The 16,890-nt window shown below is 38.2% G+C and overlaps 1 protein-coding gene across 1 annotated transcript in view; it reads right to left on the bottom strand.

The window, feature by feature from the left end:
* LOC118850954 (zinc finger protein 850-like) overlaps positions 1–16,890 on the bottom strand; it is a 48,821-nt gene that overhangs the window by 20,614 nt on the left and 11,317 nt on the right. The window contains exons 3-4 of the mRNA XM_036760565.1: positions 10,844–11,053; positions 1,545–3,732 (exon numbers count right to left, since the gene is read on the bottom strand). Of these exons, the coding sequence (XP_036616460.1) occupies positions 1,545–3,732; positions 10,844–11,053 (2,398 nt within the window). The remainder of the gene's footprint in view (positions 1–1,544; positions 3,733–10,843; positions 11,054–16,890) is intronic.

Here is a 16,890-nt window from a genome sequence, read left to right as displayed (position 1 = left end):
TTATACATCTGTTTTTTTTCTTTGTACCATTATTAAAATCCTAATTTTAAAAGAATTCTGTTCAACTGTGTTTTAAAATATTAAGCGGAGAGGTGTGTGGAAAGAGACTTATCCCTTTAGGAATAAAAAGCAGAGGCCAAATTTCAAGAAATTTATAGGGAAGAATAATGTGTAATCTTTGGTCATCAGTCTCAAGTTAGTTTTATCATTAGCTGTGGGCTTCAAAAAGGCAAGTAATTAGAAAGTAGTCAGTTAAGAAGATTTTTTCCAGTTCAAACTTTGTGAACTAAGTGTTATTAGGGAGACACCAGAAGGAAATGTTTAGTACGTAAAAGAGTTGTGAATTGGTCATCATTTACTATGTATAGAAACAGATCTATCTCTCTAGATAGATCTATATGTATATATTTGTATATGCATGCACACAAACACATATACATATATATATGTATATATACTTATATACATGTAGATAATCATCTAAGGATTAAAAATCAGAAGGTAGTTGCTAAATTTCTCCTGGTCTAAGATAACACAGCAGGTGACGGAAAGTTGTAAGTCTTTTGAGAATGTTCAAAAGTAAACATCAAACTAAAGCCTTATTTGCCTATTCTTAGGGAAATTTTTCCATAGAGTATATAGGTCTAGTAGGTGTGTTCCTTAAGTCCACTTACCATTAAAACAAAACAAAACAATTCTTGCACTAGTGTTGGCCTCCACTAAGGAACAAAAAATGACCAAGGTTTTACTGAATTTTTTTCATCTGGGATTTTCTTTAGTGATCCTAATAGATTTTTCAGAAGTGACAAATACCTATGGAAATAAAGTCATGTTAAATATAAAGTCTACTGTTTGTCACCAGCAATGTCATTTCTTGGTAGAAAGGTTTAATCCAATTCTGAAGGGAGTGATTAAGACTTAAGTGGATAATTATCCTAAAAATTGGGATGATGTCATTACTTAAAAAAAACAGATAGAGTTAGCTATCCCTCAAGAATCTGCTCCCTAGCAGAAATTATTAACTTCATAGGAAAGATCCTGTCAAGTTTAATCAAAGAATTCTAGGAAAAGGAAATGAGACTAGGTTAAGCTAGAGAAGAGCTTCAACCCCTTCCCATGTCTTCATTCATGGTCTTTTTTAGTATGTTCTCTGTGTATAAGGTTATGAAATTCCTGGAGAAGGAGAGGAGGAAAAAAGGAGCAATGGGTATAGGGTTGTCCACACCTTTAGAAGGCACTAAAGATATCAGTCAATAAGAGCAATAAGAACTCAAATGAAAGGACATTCTTAGGAAAGGGCAAAGAGAGGCTTCAATGTAAGGAAGGCTCTTCATGGTCTCTCAGATTCTTGGATCTACTCAGCCTTCCATTTCTTCTGAACCATCCACACATCTGGCTGGTGTGCATCCTAGTATAGCTTCCCATCAAATTATGGACTTATACTTAAAATTAACTCTAATGATGCTCACTGGTCCAAAGAGTTGGAACTAATGGGGACCACCTCTGACCTGGAACTCTTCTCTGACCTAGAACTCTTCTCTGACCTGGAACTCTTCTCTGATCTAGAACTCTTCTCTGATCTGGAATTCTTCTCTGACCTGGAACTCTTGGCTTTCTCCTTCGCATGGGCTGCAGTATGGGTATTGAATGCACCCACATAAGCAAAGCTCTTGCCACAATCAGAACATAAGAATGGTCTTTCCTTCTTATGTATGTGGTGGTGTGCCCTCAAAGATGACTTATGGACAAAGATCTTTTTACAGTCAGGACATGGGAAGGATTTCTTCCTAGTGTGGATCTTGATGTGTCTACTCAGCTCACACTTCCGGGTGAAATTCTTACCGCATTCATCACAGGAAAGTGTATTCTCCCCTTTGTGCAGACTCTCATGAACCTTCAGAGATTTTTCCTGAGAGAAGCTCTTGTCACACTCAGAACACTGGAAGGCCTCCTTTTTTTGGTGAGATTTAGCATGTTCAGTGAGTTCACAACGCTGGGAAAAACACTTTTCACATTTGGGGCATGGGTATGACTTTTTCTGCTTATGTCTGTTCTGATGGACCTTCATGGTAGCCTTCCTATAGAAGCACTTGCTACATTCAGGACACTGGAAGGGCTTTTCCCCACTGTGAACCCTGATGTGTTCATTGAAGACATGCTGCAAGGCAAAGCTTTTGCCACACTCTTTACAAGTAAAAGGCTTCTCCCCACTGTGGTGGCTCATGTGGGCCTTTAGACTTCTATTCTGGCGAAAGCTTTTGTCACATTCAGGACACTGGAAGGTTTTTCCCTTGTTGTGCACTTGAAGGTGTTGAGCAAGCTTAGAATGATGAGGAAAACATTTGCCACACTGGCTACAGGAGAATGGCTTTTCTCCAGTATGAATACGCATGTGGGCATTCAAGTTGGTTCTACGGGTAAAATTCTTACCACATTCACCACACTGGAAGGGCTTCTCCCCACTGTGGACCCTGAAGTGTTCAGTGAGCATGTACTGCATAAGGAATCTTTTGCCACACTCCCCACAGATGAAGGACTTCATCCCACTGTGTTCACTATGATGGGCAATCATACTTCTCCTCAGGCGAAATTTTTTACCGCATTCAGGACACCGGTAAGGTTTCTCCCCAGTGTGGACTCTCATGTGTTCAGTGAGTTTAATTTGTTGGCTGAAGCATTTGTCACATTTTGTGCAAGGGAATGGTCTTTCCCCTTTGTGTAAACCATAATGGAGTCTCATGGTGGTCTTCCTTTTGAAGGTCTTGTCACACTCGGGACACTTAAAAGGCCTATCCAGTCTATGAAGTCTTCTCACATGTTTAACGAGGCTTGATTTGTGAGCAAAGGTCTTTTTACACTCACTACAACGGTAAGGATTGACCCCATTATGCAGGCTCGTGTGGATCTTCAGATTGACCTTCAGGCGGAAGCTCTTTCCACATTTGGTACACTGGAAGGGCTTCTCCCCAGTATGAACTCTGATGTGTTCAATAAACTTGTACTGATAAGAAAAGCACTTGTTACACTCACCACAGACGAACAGCTTTTCCTCCTTATGCAGGCTTAGATGGGTTCGCAGGTAAGACTCCTGGCAGAAGCTTTTCCCACACTCCCTACAAGTGAAGACATTCCTCCTGCTGCGTATGCGCTCAGGCCTCTTTAGGTTGACCTTGTGGGTGAAGTTCTTATTCTTTTCAGATTCCTGAAGGAAATCCTCCCCACTGTGCTTACGCTGATGGGCATTCAGGTTCTTCTTCAAGCCATAGCTCTTGCCACACTCACTGCACTCATAGATTCTTTTTCTGTACCTTCTCTTTTTTTTGTTCTTTCCTTTCTGTCTCTGGTCAGATTGCCTGCTGAATTTCTTCTTGCACTTTGGGCATTGGCATTGGTTGTCTGAGTGGCTCCTTTGGTGTTTTACCAAGTGACCTTTGAACTGGAAGCTTTTCCCACACACATGGCAGGGATAGAATCTATGCCCATTGGGGGCTTCCTGACAACTGACGGTCCCCAGATGTTCCTCTTCTACCCTCTCAGTGGATCCCTTAGTGCTATTAGCTTCTGGAACTGAAGGCTCTCTGTTTTGGGAGGAGAGGTTTCTCAAGGTGTTTCTTCGGTTAGGCCTGCAGAAAACATTTCCCTGTTTAGCTGATGATGATCCAGATAAGTCTTGGTTTCGAGGACCACCAAAATTGCATTCCTTTGCTTTTAGCTGCATAACTCCCTGGTTTCCTGAAAGAAAGAGCAAAGGTCCAATTATTACTCACGTCTAATCTATAATGGGGTTAAGGAACTACTTATGAGAAAGTAAAAGTGAATCCAACTGTGACCTGGGCTATCTTGAAAATCCAGGTATTGTTCCACCTCACTATCCCCCACCCCACTAAGTGTCCTTCCTAAAGCTATAGTTTTTCCCTGTGCAAAGTCCTTTTGTTAACATGCCAAACATATATAGGATGTAGAGAACTTACTGAGAAAGAATTAAGACAATATAGTCATGAATTAAATAAGCCAGCGCAAAAATGAAAACTGCCTGTATCCAATTCCTTGAGCCCCAGATAAACACAGTGACTGGACCATAGGTTGCAACAGAAAGTTCAGAAACCATATCAGTGCTAATTTTCTTAGACTTGTGAAATACAATACAGAGATCATGTTATTGCATTCATCCCTCATTTCTACCACTGGGCTCAGGAAAGGCTTCCTGTAATAAATGCAAATAGAAACATTATTCAGAAAGGAGAAATTATATTCCTCTGCTGCATAGAGGGAAGTCTCTGATATGAATTTAGCTCTGTTTCTCAAAGAGCTCCGTTTGGGCAAACAACCACACAGATATGATCTTATTTATTTCCATACTAAAAACAACTTAAAATAGAGAAATGAAAGGACTAGATTACTGCATTGGTGTCTGCTTCTCAAGTTGTATTGATCTAAGACAAGGTGTTCTGCCTTTGGCTTAATCTAAAGTAATTCACCAACTGTAAGCAATGATAGGACATAACCTATGAAAGGAAATCAACCATGGCTAGACTCAAATGTCTCTTCTTCAAGAACTGTAATCTTGAGGAAGTAGAACCAAGATGGAAGAATACAAGCAGCAACTCAGCTAAATTCTTACAATATTCCCCTCCAAACAACTTTAAAATAACTTCTGAAATCAAATTAACAACTTCAGCAAAGTTGCATGATATAAAATAAACCCACATAAATCAGCATTTCTATATCACCAAGTCCAGCAGAAAGAAATAGGAAAGAGAAGTTCCATTTAAAATAATTGAAGACAATATGAAATACTTGGGAATCTATCTGCCAAGACAAACCCAGGAACCATATGAACACAATTATAAAACACTTCATACAAATTAAGTCAGATCTGAACAACTGGAGAAAAAGTAATTGCTCATGAGTAAGCCAAGCCAATATAATAAAAATGACAATTCTATCTAAATTAATTTGCTTATTCAATGCCATACCAATCAAATCACTAAAAATTATTCTATAGAGCTAGAAAAATTAATAACAAAATTCATTTGGAAGAACAAAAGGTTAGAAATATCAAAAGAATCAATGAAAAAAATGTTAAAGAAGGCATCCTAGCAGTTTCAGATTTCAAACTATGTTACAAAACAATTATCATCAAGATACTGGCTAGGAGACAGAGTGGTGGATCAATGGAACAAACTAGGTACATAATACGCACCATATGACCATAGCAATCTAGTGTTTGATAAACCCAAAGATCCAAGATTTTGGGACAAGAACTCACCATTTGAAAAACTTGCTGGGAAAACTGGAAAAAAGTTTGGCAGAAACTAGGTACAGACCAGCATCTTCCACTACTTACCGAGATCAAGATAAAATGCATACATGATTTAGACATAAAGGGCGATATCACAAGCAAATTAGAGGAGCATAGAATATTTTACCTGTCAGATTTATGGATAAGGGAAGAATTTATGACCAAATAAGAGACAAAGAGTGTTACAGGATATAAAATGGTTATTTTGATTGCATCAAATTAAGAAGATTTTGCACAACAAAATCAATGCAACCAAGATTAGAGGAAAAGCCAAAAACAGGGGTACGGGTGCAAGATTTTACAGCAAGTTTCTCTGATAAAAATCTATTTTCTCAAATATATAGAGAACTGATTTATAAGAATACAAGTCATTGTTCAGTTGATAAGTGGTCAAAGGATACGAATAAGCAGTTTTCAGATTAAGAAATCAAAGCTATCTATAGTCATATGAAGAAAAGCTCTAAATCACTATGATTAGAGAAATGCAAATTAAAACAACTCTGAGGTACCACCTCACATATCAGATTGACTAATAAGACAGAAAAGGAAAATGACAAAGGTTGGAGGGAAAAATAGGGACACCAACAGACTGTTGGTGATGTTGTGAACTGATCCAACCATTCTGGAGAACAATTTGGAACTATACCCCAAAGGGTAATCAAACTGTGCATACCCTTTGACCCAGCAATACCACTACTAGATCTGTATTCCAAAGAGATCAAAGCAAATGTAAAAAAACCTATATGCACAAAATATTTATAGCAGCTCTTGTGGTGGCAAAGAATTGGAAATTGAGGGGATGGCTATCAATTGGGGAATGGCTAAGCAAACTGTGGTATATGATTGTGATAGAATACTATTGTGCTATAAGAAATGATGAGCAAGATGCCTTCAGAAAAACCTGGGAAGACTTACATGAACTGATGCAAAATGAAATGAGCAGAACCAGAAGAACCTTATATATGGTAAAAACAATATCGTACAGTGATCAGCAGTGAATGATTTAGCTATTCTCAGCAATACAATGAACCAAGACAATTTCAAAGGACTTATAATGGAAAATGTTGTCCACCTCCATTTTTGTTATATGTCTTGGTCTACCCATGAGCAATTATTTTTTCTCCAATTGTTTAGATCTGACTTTATTTGTGTGAAATATTTTATAACTGTTCATATGGTTCCTAAGTTTGTCTTGGCAGGTAGATTCCCAAGTATTTCATATTGTCTGCAATTATTTTATTTTATTTTTTTATTATTATTATTTTTTATTTAAATTTATTTATTTAACATATTTGGTTTTCAGCATTGATTTTCACAACAGTTTGAATTACAAATTTTCTACCCATTTCTACCCTCCCCCCCACTCCAAGATGGCATATATTCTGGTTGCCCTGTTCCCCAGTCAGGCCTCCCCTCTATCACCCCCCTCCCCTGTCATCCCCTTTTCCCTTTCTTTCTTGTAGGGCAAGATAAATTTCTACGCCCCATTGCCTGTGTATCTTATTTTTTAGTTGCATGCAAAAACTTTTTTTTTGTTTTTGAACATCTGTTTTTAAAACTTTGAGTTCCAAATTCTCTCACCTCTTCCCTTCCCACCCACCCTCCCTAAGAAGTTGAGCAATTCAACCTAGGCCACACATGTATCCTTATGTATAACCCTTCCACAATACTCATGTTGTGAAAGGCTAACTACATTTTGCTCCTTCCCAACCCATCCCGCTTTATTGAATTTTCTCCCTTGACCCTGTCCCCTTTCCCAAGTGTTTGTTTTGATTACCTCCACCCCCATCTGCCCTCCCCTCCATCATCCCCCCCCTTTTATTTTTTTTTATCTTCCTCCCTCTTCTTTCCTGTGGGGTAAGATACCCAACTAAGCATGTATGGTATTCCCTCCTCAGGCCAAATCTGATGAGAGCAAGGTTCACTCATTCCCCCCTCACCTGCCCTCTCCCCTCCTCCCACAGAACTGCTTCCTCTTGCCACCTTTATGCGAGATAATCCACCCCATTCTATCTCTCCCTATCTCCCTCTCTCAGTATGTTGCTCTCTCATCCCTTAATTTCATTTTATTTCTTTTAGATATCTTCCCTTCATCTTCAACTCACCCTGTGTCTGCTCTCTCTCTTTTACATATATATATATATATACACACATAAACACACATATATACACATACATACACACACATACATATACACATAGATATATACATACATACACATTCACTTATATATATACATAAATATATATATATGCATATTCCCTTCAACTACCCTAATACTGAGGTCTCATGAATCATACACATCATCTTTCCATGTAGGAATGTAAACAAAACAGTTCAATTTTAGTAAGTCCCTTGCAATTTCCATTTCTTGATTACCTTTTCATGCTTCTCTTGATTCTTGTGTTTGAAAGTCAAATTTTCTATTCAGTTCTGGTCTTTTCACTGAGAAAGCTTGAAAGTCCTCTATTTTATTGAAACTCCATATTTTGCCTTGGAACATGATACTCAGTTTTGCTGGGTAGGTGATTCTAGGTTTTAATCCTAGCTCCATTGACCTCTGGAATATTGTATTCCAAGCCCTTCGATCTCTTAATGTAGAAGCTGCCAGATCTTGGGTTATTCTGCTTGTGTTTCCACAATACTCAAATTGTTTCTTTCTGGCTGCTTGCAGTATTCTCTCCTTGATCTGGGAGCTCTGGAATTTGGCAACAATATTCCTAGGAGATTTCTTTTTGGGATCTATTTGAGGAGGCGATCGATGGATTCTTTCGATTTCTATTTTGCCTGTGGCTCTAGAATATCAGGGCAGTTCTCCTTGATAATTTCTTGAAAGATGGTATCTAGGCTCTTTTTTTGATCATGGCTTTCAGGTAGTCCAATAATTTTTAAATTATCTCTCCTGGATCTATTTTCCAGGTCAGTGGTTTTTCCAATGAGATATTTCACATTGTCTTCCATTTTTTCATTCCTTTGGTTCTGTTTTATAATATTCTGATTTCTCATAAAGTCACTAGCTTCCACTTGCTCCAATCTAATTTTTAAGGTAGTATTTTCTTCAGTGGTGTTTTGGACCTCCTTTTCCATTTGGCTAATTCTGCGTTTCAAGGCATTCTTCTCCTCATTGGCTTTTTGGAGCTCTTTTGCCATTTGAGTTAGTCTGTTTTTTAAGGTGTTGTTTTCTTCAGTGTATTTTTCAGTATTTTTTTGGGTCTCCTTTAGCAAGTCATTGACTTGTTTTTCATGGTTTTCTCGCATCCTTCTCATTTCTCTTCCCAATTTTTCCTCTACTTCTCTACCTTGCTTTTCCAACTCCTTTTTGAGTTCTTCTATGGCCTGGGGCCAGTTCATGTTTTTCTTGGAGGCTTTTGTTGTAGGCTCTATGACTTTGTTGTCTTCTTGGTCTTCTTTGTCACCAAAGAAAGAATCCAAAGTCTGAGACTGAATCTGGGCGTGCTTTCGCTACCTGGCCATATTCCCAACCAACTAACTTGACCCTTGAGTTTTTTAGTGGGGTATGACTGCTTGTAGACTAACGAGTTCTATGTTCCACGTTTGGGGGGGAGGTGCCAGCTCTGTCAGAGCCGCACTCCTCCTTCCCCAAGGACCCCCAGTCCAGACTGGGCTTAGATCTTCAGCAGGCTGTTGCACTCCTGCTCTGATCCGCCACTTAATTCCTCCCACCAGGTGGGCCTGGGGCCAGAAGCAGCAGCAACTGTAGCTGCCCCACCTCCGCTGCCCCCGGGGCTGGAAGCCGAACTGCGAACTCCTTCCACTCCCGCAGTTTTTCCCACTAACCTTCTCCGCAGTCTTTGGTGTTTGTGGGTTGAGGGGTCTGGTAACTGCTGCAGCTCACATATTCAGGGCGCTAGGGGCCCCATCCGCCTGACTCCAAGTTTGGTTGTTCCACGCTGCTCAGGCTGGGCTCTGCTCCACTCCGTTCCCAGCTCCCAGCTCCTAGCTCCGTGTGGAATAGACCTCACCCAGAGACCATCCAGGCTGTCCTGGGCTGGAGCCCTGCTTCCCTCTGCTGTTCTGTGGGTTCTGCCATTCTAGAATTGGTTCAGAGCCATTTTTTATAGGTTTTTGGAGGGACTCGGTATGGAGCTCACTCTAGTCCCTGCTTACCTGCCGCCATCTTGGCTCCACCCCCCCCACCCACCCCCACCCCCACTCCCACCCCCGTCTGCAATTATTTTAAATGGAATTTCTCTTTCTATCTCTTGCTACTGGACTTTGTTGGTGATATATAGAAATACTAATTTATGTGGTTTATTTAATATCCTGCAACTTTGTTGAAGTTGTTAATCTGATTTCAGGAGTTATTTTAAAGTTGTTTGGAGGGGAATGTTGTAAGAATTTAGCTGAGTTGCTGCTTGTATTCCTCCATCTTGGTTCTACCTCCTCAAGAGTACAATTCTCAAAGAAGAGACATTTGAGTCTAGCCATGGTTGATTTCCTTCCCTAGGCTATGTTCTACCATTGCTTGAAGTTAGTGAATTACCTCTGTATCAGATCTTTCTGATACGGAACTAACATTCAAGATACATAGGAAATTAGCACAAATATATAAGACCATTCTCCAGTGAATAAATTGTCAAAGATGTGAACAAACAGCTCTTAAAAGAATTGAAAGCCAAATGAAATATTGTTCCAAATCATTAATAATAATTAATAATAATTACACCCATCAAATTGGCAAAGATGAAAAAGATAGAAATAGTCATCCTTAAAGGGTCTGTCAGGGGAAGGGACTATTTAATAAACTGGTAGGCGCATCCCCTAAGGAGGTCAGAGACAAAAAGGAAGCTCCCATATACACCAAAATATTCAAAGCAGCACTTTTTGTGATTTACTTTTTTGTGTTTACTTTCTATCTGCAGTTCTGTTTGGTTTCAATTCCACAGAACAAGATGCTCCCATCCTGGCCACCTCCTGATGTCCATCCATCTCCTTCCCCTACCCCCTAAACACTTTCCAGCTTCCTTTTGTGTGTTCTTTTTCCCCATTAGATTGTAATGTCCTTGAGAAAAGAGACTATCTTTTTCTTATTGGTACCCTTATTGATTAGCACAATGCCCAACACAATAGGCACTTAATAAATTGTCTATTGAATTTAATTGAATAGTAAAGAACTACAAACAAAAAAATGCCTACCCACTAGAGAAATTGCTAAACGAACTGTGATATATGAATATTATGGAATATTCTAGTGTTGTAAGAAATGTTAGATAGGAAGAATATAGAGGAGCATAGGAGGACTTAAGTAAGAACCAGGAAAACAACACACAAAACTACAACAAGGTAAATGGAAAGGAAAAAAAATACAAAAACAAACAATTCTGAAATTGAACTTTGTATTTACCAGGTTTGGCAATGAAATATAGAGAAAATTTCCCTCCTTCTCTTCAATGCAAATGGTGTGGAACATTAAAGATACTGTCAGACTTTTTAAAATTTTGATTTGTTTTACTGAAATGCTTTCTTTTTCTTTAAAAATGCTTTCTTTTGCCACAAGGTCTTAATCCCTTCCCACTTACCAGAGACAGACTGCTGTTCCCCAATGCTATTGGAGCTGCATAGCCCATCATCTCCAGATTGCTGTTCCTCAGTGCTGTCAGAGTTACGTAGCTCATCAGCGCCAGATTGGATTGGTCTCACACTTGTCTGCAAGTTTCGCAGATTCTTGAAGATTGGCTCCTTTCCTTCTTCAATATGGGATATCAAGACTGGTTTGGGAATAGTATAATCTATGCAGAGAGAACAAAGAGGCAGATATTACATTTTGTAAGGACTCGGTAGTGAGACAACTTCACAGAAACTACATTTCTTTAAGTTCATCACACTTAAGTGAACTTAAAGGCAGCTAAGGTGGTACAGTGCTAGACCTTGAGTCAGGCAGACCTGAACTCAAATCCAGCCTCATAGCATTATGTCATTTACCTTCTGTATGCTTTAGTTTCCCGATCTGTAAGATAGGGATAATAATAGCATCCACCTCTAGGGGTTGATGAGAAGATAAAATGAGATATGGTAAAGTGTTATCTAAATGCTAACTATTATTATTATTATTACTATCATTGCTTACAAACAATAGGAATAGATGGAGAAAAAATGGATAGCCTTGGGATGGATGAGAATGTACAAAATCAGAATAGGAGGTTTTTTTGGTTTTGTTTTAGCAAAGAAACCCATCTATCCAAGTTGATAGCAATAAATGGAAATCAGAGAAAATATACATAGAAGAATGTGTGTGTGTGTGTGTGTGTGAGAGAGAGAGAGAGAGAGAGAGACAGAGACAGAGACAGAGAGACAGAGAGAGATAATACTCTCATTAGGAATAAGATAATGCAACCCTGAGAGAGTCTTAGATCTCAATCATTAGGAAGTTCCTCACAGGACAGAAGTTATTGCTGATGTCTTTAGTGGTGTCATTATGTTACCAGTTTTAGCCCAAATGTTCCTGCCCAAGATGTCCCTTATATAGACTTGCATACGGGGTGTGTTGAGTGTGCCCAGACACATTCTAATGTGCAGCAACCCTCTCTCACCTTGATGCTTAGGATCTAGAGCCTTCTAAAAGTTAGAAGAGCACTCCTAGTCTGTGAGGGTTTTTGGATGATTTCGGCAGTCACCAGCACTGATACTCCTACTTCCTTCTCCACTTCATACTTATGCCTACTCCTTCATTTCTCCAAGGTTCTAGTGTGGAAGGAAGAAGGAGACATATCCAGTGACTTTGCCATCTTGGAGGTCTGAAGCCTTCTCAACAATCGTCTTCTGAACTCTGCATATTACTGCCTGCCCTGCTTTGGTTCTGAGTCAGGAACAACAATATCTGGGTCAGGAGGGAGCTTTGCATTCCTTCTTACACTCCTAAAAGGCTCCTGCCCAGGGACATCAGGTGGCTGCAGGTAGGTCAGTGTAATGGTAAGAAGGGTGGGACTTTTTTTTTATTGTTTTCTCTTTTGGAATGCTAAGGCAGAGTTTCACCTTTGTTTGAACCAGCAGGTAAACTGGGACCTTTTGTCTTTTGTTTTGGAGTGCTTCTCAGCACTGATGCAATCAAGTACCTTTGATGAGTTTTGCCTTTCAAATGTAATGGCAAGCAAAGTGGGACTTTTTGTTATTTTTTGTTTGAGTGCTTCTCAGCACTAAGGAGATCAAGTGCGTTTGATTGAGCCTTGCCTTTGTTTCAATCAAGAGTCTTTGATTGAATTGACTCTTTGATGACCTGCTTAAATCACATGAAAGCCTAGGTCACATGGGTTTGAGTCTCAAAGTTGTGATGCCCTCTGACCCTAAAGAAGTGTATATATACTCAGAGGGCGCACTCATTGGAAGAGTGTTGGTATGGAGACTCTGGGTAGCCGTCAAGGAGCCCTTCCAGCTTTGAAAACCTAGACGTTGGTGCTTCTCTCTCTCTGGTTACTGTATGTATTGCTATGGTTACACGGTTAGAAGCCTCTCTACTGATTTGAGTTTATTTGCTCTGTTTATATAATGTATGCTCGTACTTTCTGTTTGTATTCTCTCTGAAGTTCAAGGTGCTGGTTTTTCCCCTGAACTAAGTGAATGACATATGTATGTTTAATTAAAGTAAGATTGTTAACCCCTTAAAGTTGCTTTCCTTAGAAAAACAGATGAAGGAACCTGTTCTAGCAGCCCTCCTGTGTGTGCTGGTGTTATTGGCCTTACACAGCCACAGTAGCGGCAAGTAGCATTGTTGTTACAGTCATGGAAAAATTGACTAATTTTTCCCCCTTTGACTCCTCTGGTCACTTTGTTTTCCACGGTTCAGTTTGTAATACATAGCCCTAAGGCTTCAGTTAGCATAGATGAGCAAGGAGGAAAAACTTTAAAATTTTAAAGGTTTGCACCTTTGGTTCTGTGTGCTTAAATTTCACTGCTGGCTCTTTCTGGCAAAATAAGGGCTAAGAATACTGGTTCTAGGTGGAAAGATGCTTTCGTGGGCTAAAGAATATAAGGCTGAAAAGGTTGTTAGGATAAGAGTAAGAATTAAATGATTTTTTTAAAAAGAGTCTTTGCAAAGTTTATATTTTTAAAGTAAAATTTAATTTTAAAACTTTAGTTAAGTTTTAGCTTTAGTTTGCTTAATAAAAATAATGTCCTACATGAATTAGAAGTCAATAAATGTTTGCCTTTTAAACTTTTTCAAAAAATTCTCCAGGGTTACACCCTAATGAAGTGTGCCACACACACTAATGGTACCCTGTTAGTTTAGATTCAGGAGCCTACCTCCAAGAGCCATTTAGATTTTAGTTGAATGGTACAGCTAATAATAGATGATTACGATAATTTCAACCTTAAGTGCCAACTATAAATAGTAGATTGATTTAAGAACTTATAAGCAGAAAGGAATCATGAAGGGTGAAATAAGAAGTTCCCAGAAAAGGGCATAACAAATGAATGTTACTCAAGCGAAGTATGAGGTAGAAGTGGAGAGAATATAAAAGAGTTGGCAGGATTCTGATTTGTACCCTTATTTGGACTGAGAAAAAAAGGCATCCTTCCCCTCCCCCCCAAAAAAAGAAAGAAAGAGAAAATCACAATTACTTTCAACTAAAGGGACCTAGGATAGGCCAATATAACAAGAGGTAGGAAAAAGAATCTGGTTGGAGAGGAGACTGGAATCAAATTATCATAAACAAAATTAAGCACAGAGACCAAGTACTGAGCTCAGAAGGTAGGAAAAACAAAAAAGTAGAAGTAGGGTGATGTAAAATCAATACGAAAGAATTAAATAAAAAACAGCACTAACTTAAAAATCACAACCTTGGGTGTAAATGGGTTAAACTCCCTGGGAAATGAAAGAAAATAAAATCTAACAATTTGCCATATACAAGAAACACTTTTTAAAAATTTAGACAGAGGAAAAATGAAGGGCTAGAAAATATTTTTACTATGCATTGAGTCTCCCCCAAATCAGAAATTTTACTTATGATTTCAAGTAAGATAAAAACATCATGTCAAGATAGATAAATATGAAAATAATTTTCTGCTTATAAGCTTATCAGGTGATGAGCAATAGCATTAAGAGCACTGAATTTGGAGTCAGAGGAACTCAGTTCAAATTCTACCTCTAATAAAACCCATGTGATCTTGGGCAAGTTAAGTCACTTAACCTCCATTGGCTATAGTTCCCTCATTTGTAAAATAAGAAGTTTAGACTAGATCACCTCTGAGGTCCCTTTTAGTTACAGATCTATGTTGCTGTGACCTACAACTCACCTAAGCTCATAAAGGAAAATCTAATTGAATTTTAAAATATTTGAGAAAAATATAGAAATAAATATAGGAATAGAAATATTATAGAAATATGTTTCCGATGCTGGAAAAAACAGTAAAGGAAAATAGACTTGAACAGACTTTTATTGGAAAGACATAGAATCTTCCAAATAAGAATCACAGAGAACATATGCATTTTTAAGGTATGTTTCATCACAAAATATGTTTACAAAAACTCATCATATTACAGGACACAAAGAAATCATTAACAAATATTAAAAAGAAAAATATCAAACACATTCCTAATAAACCATAATGTAACATAGTTGCCATTAATACATGAATACAAGGAAAATAATCAAAATATAAAGAATTTTCTACATACTCTGCCTTCATTTCTTTTCCTCTCCTTTATGCCACAACCCTTTCCAATTTGAATTCTGAACTCACTGCACAAGAGAAACTCCTCGACCCAAAATTACTAATAATATCTTAATTCTTAAATCTCTTGATCATTTTTAAAGTTCTCATCCTTCTTGACCTATCTACAGTATTTGACACCATCGAACATCTCCTGGATATTCTCTCCTCTCTGGGTTTTCTGCTCCTTCCTGGTTTTCCTCTTGTCTGCTTAATGTTCCTTCTCATTCTCCTTTGCTGGTTCTTCATCTACATTATGCCACCTAGGCATTCCTGAGGCTTTATTATTGGTCCTCTATTTATTCTCTCTGTGTGTGACCTTATCAGCTCCCAGGAGTTAAATGATCATCTCCAGGCTGATGACACCTAATTATGTCCAATCCCAGTCTCTTCCCTGAGTTTTACTCCTACTGGACATCTTCTAAATCAACAAATACAAAATAAAACTCACCATTTTCTCTATTTTTATTTCACTTCACTCTTCCAAACTTTCCTTTTTCTGTCAAAGTTACTATCACTCTTCTGGCTACCAGGTTCATAATCTTAGTATTAAATTCAACACCTCACTTTCTCTCACACAAAATATCAAATTAGTTGCAAAATCCTGTCATTTCTGCCCTTCAATACTTCTTACATCTGACCCCTTTTCTCTGCATATATGATTACTTCCTTAGTTCAGACCATCATTACCTCCTACTTAGATTTTTGCAATAGCCTTCTAATTGGTCGATTCTCAAGCCTCTACCCACTTTAGTTTATCCTCTATATGGTAGCCAAAGTAATTTTCTTATAGTGTAGATCTGGCCACATCATTCCCCTCCTTAGAAATCTCCAGTGGCTCCTTATTTCTTCTAGGGTTACGTATAAACTCTTCTGTTTAGTTTTGCAGCCCTTTGCAGCATGGCCCCAACCTATCTTCCCAGATTCATTATACATTACTTCCTTCACATACTCATCCAGCCAACTGGCCTTCTTCTCTGTTCTTCACAGACAATAGTCTCCATATTCCATCTTGGTACCTTTTCACTGACTGTCTTTCATGCCTTGAATATACTTTATCCTCAATTTTACTTTAAAGAATTCCTTTATTTCTATACAATGCAGTTCAAGCATCACTTTCTCTTGATTTCCTCAGTCTTCCTTTATTTTTTGAATTTGTTCAGTATTTTCCCCAGTAACAGGTAAAAACAATTTTTAATATTGATTTTTGAAAACTGTGAGTTCCAAATTCTCTGTCTTCCTCAATCCTCACCCACCCCCCTCATTGAGAAGGCAAGCAATTAGATATAGGTAAATTATCTTTCCTGGATCTATTTTCCAGGTTAGTTGTTTTTCCAATGAGATGTTTCACATTGTCTTCTATTTTTTCATTCTTTTGGCTTTGTTTTATTGTTTCTTGATTTCTCACAAAGTCATTAGCCTCCATTTGCTCAATTCTGGATTTTAAGGAATTATTTTCTTCAGTTAGCTTTTGCACCTCTTTTTCCATTTGGTCAATTCTACTTTATAAGTAGTTTTCTTCAGTGAATTTCTGTGCCTCCTTTTTCATTTGGCCAATTCTACTTTTGAAGGCATTCTTCTTCTCATTGGCTTTTTGTACCTCTTTTACCATTTGGCCTAGTCTGTTTGTAAGGTGTAACTTTTCTTCAGTATTTTTTGTGTCTCCTTTATCAATCTGTTGACTTGTTTTTCATGATTTTCTTGCATCACTTTCATTTCTCTTCCCAATTTTTCCTCTACCTCTCTTCTTTGATTTTCAAAATCCTTTTCGAGCTCTTCTATGGCCTGAGATCAAATCACATTTTTTCTTGGAGGCTTTGGATGTAGGAGCTTTGACTTTGTCTGAATGTGTTTTGATCTCCCTCGACACCACAGTAACTTTCTATGGTCAGATTTTTTTCTGTTGTTTTCACATTTC

The sequence above is a fragment of the Trichosurus vulpecula genome, chromosome 5, assembly GCF_011100635.1.
Source record: "Trichosurus vulpecula isolate mTriVul1 chromosome 5, mTriVul1.pri, whole genome shotgun sequence".
In the NCBI taxonomy this organism is placed as follows: domain Eukaryota; kingdom Metazoa; phylum Chordata; class Mammalia; order Diprotodontia; family Phalangeridae; genus Trichosurus; species Trichosurus vulpecula.
Note: the sequence above shows the minus strand (reverse complement) of the source record. Positions and strands in the feature narration are given on the sequence as shown.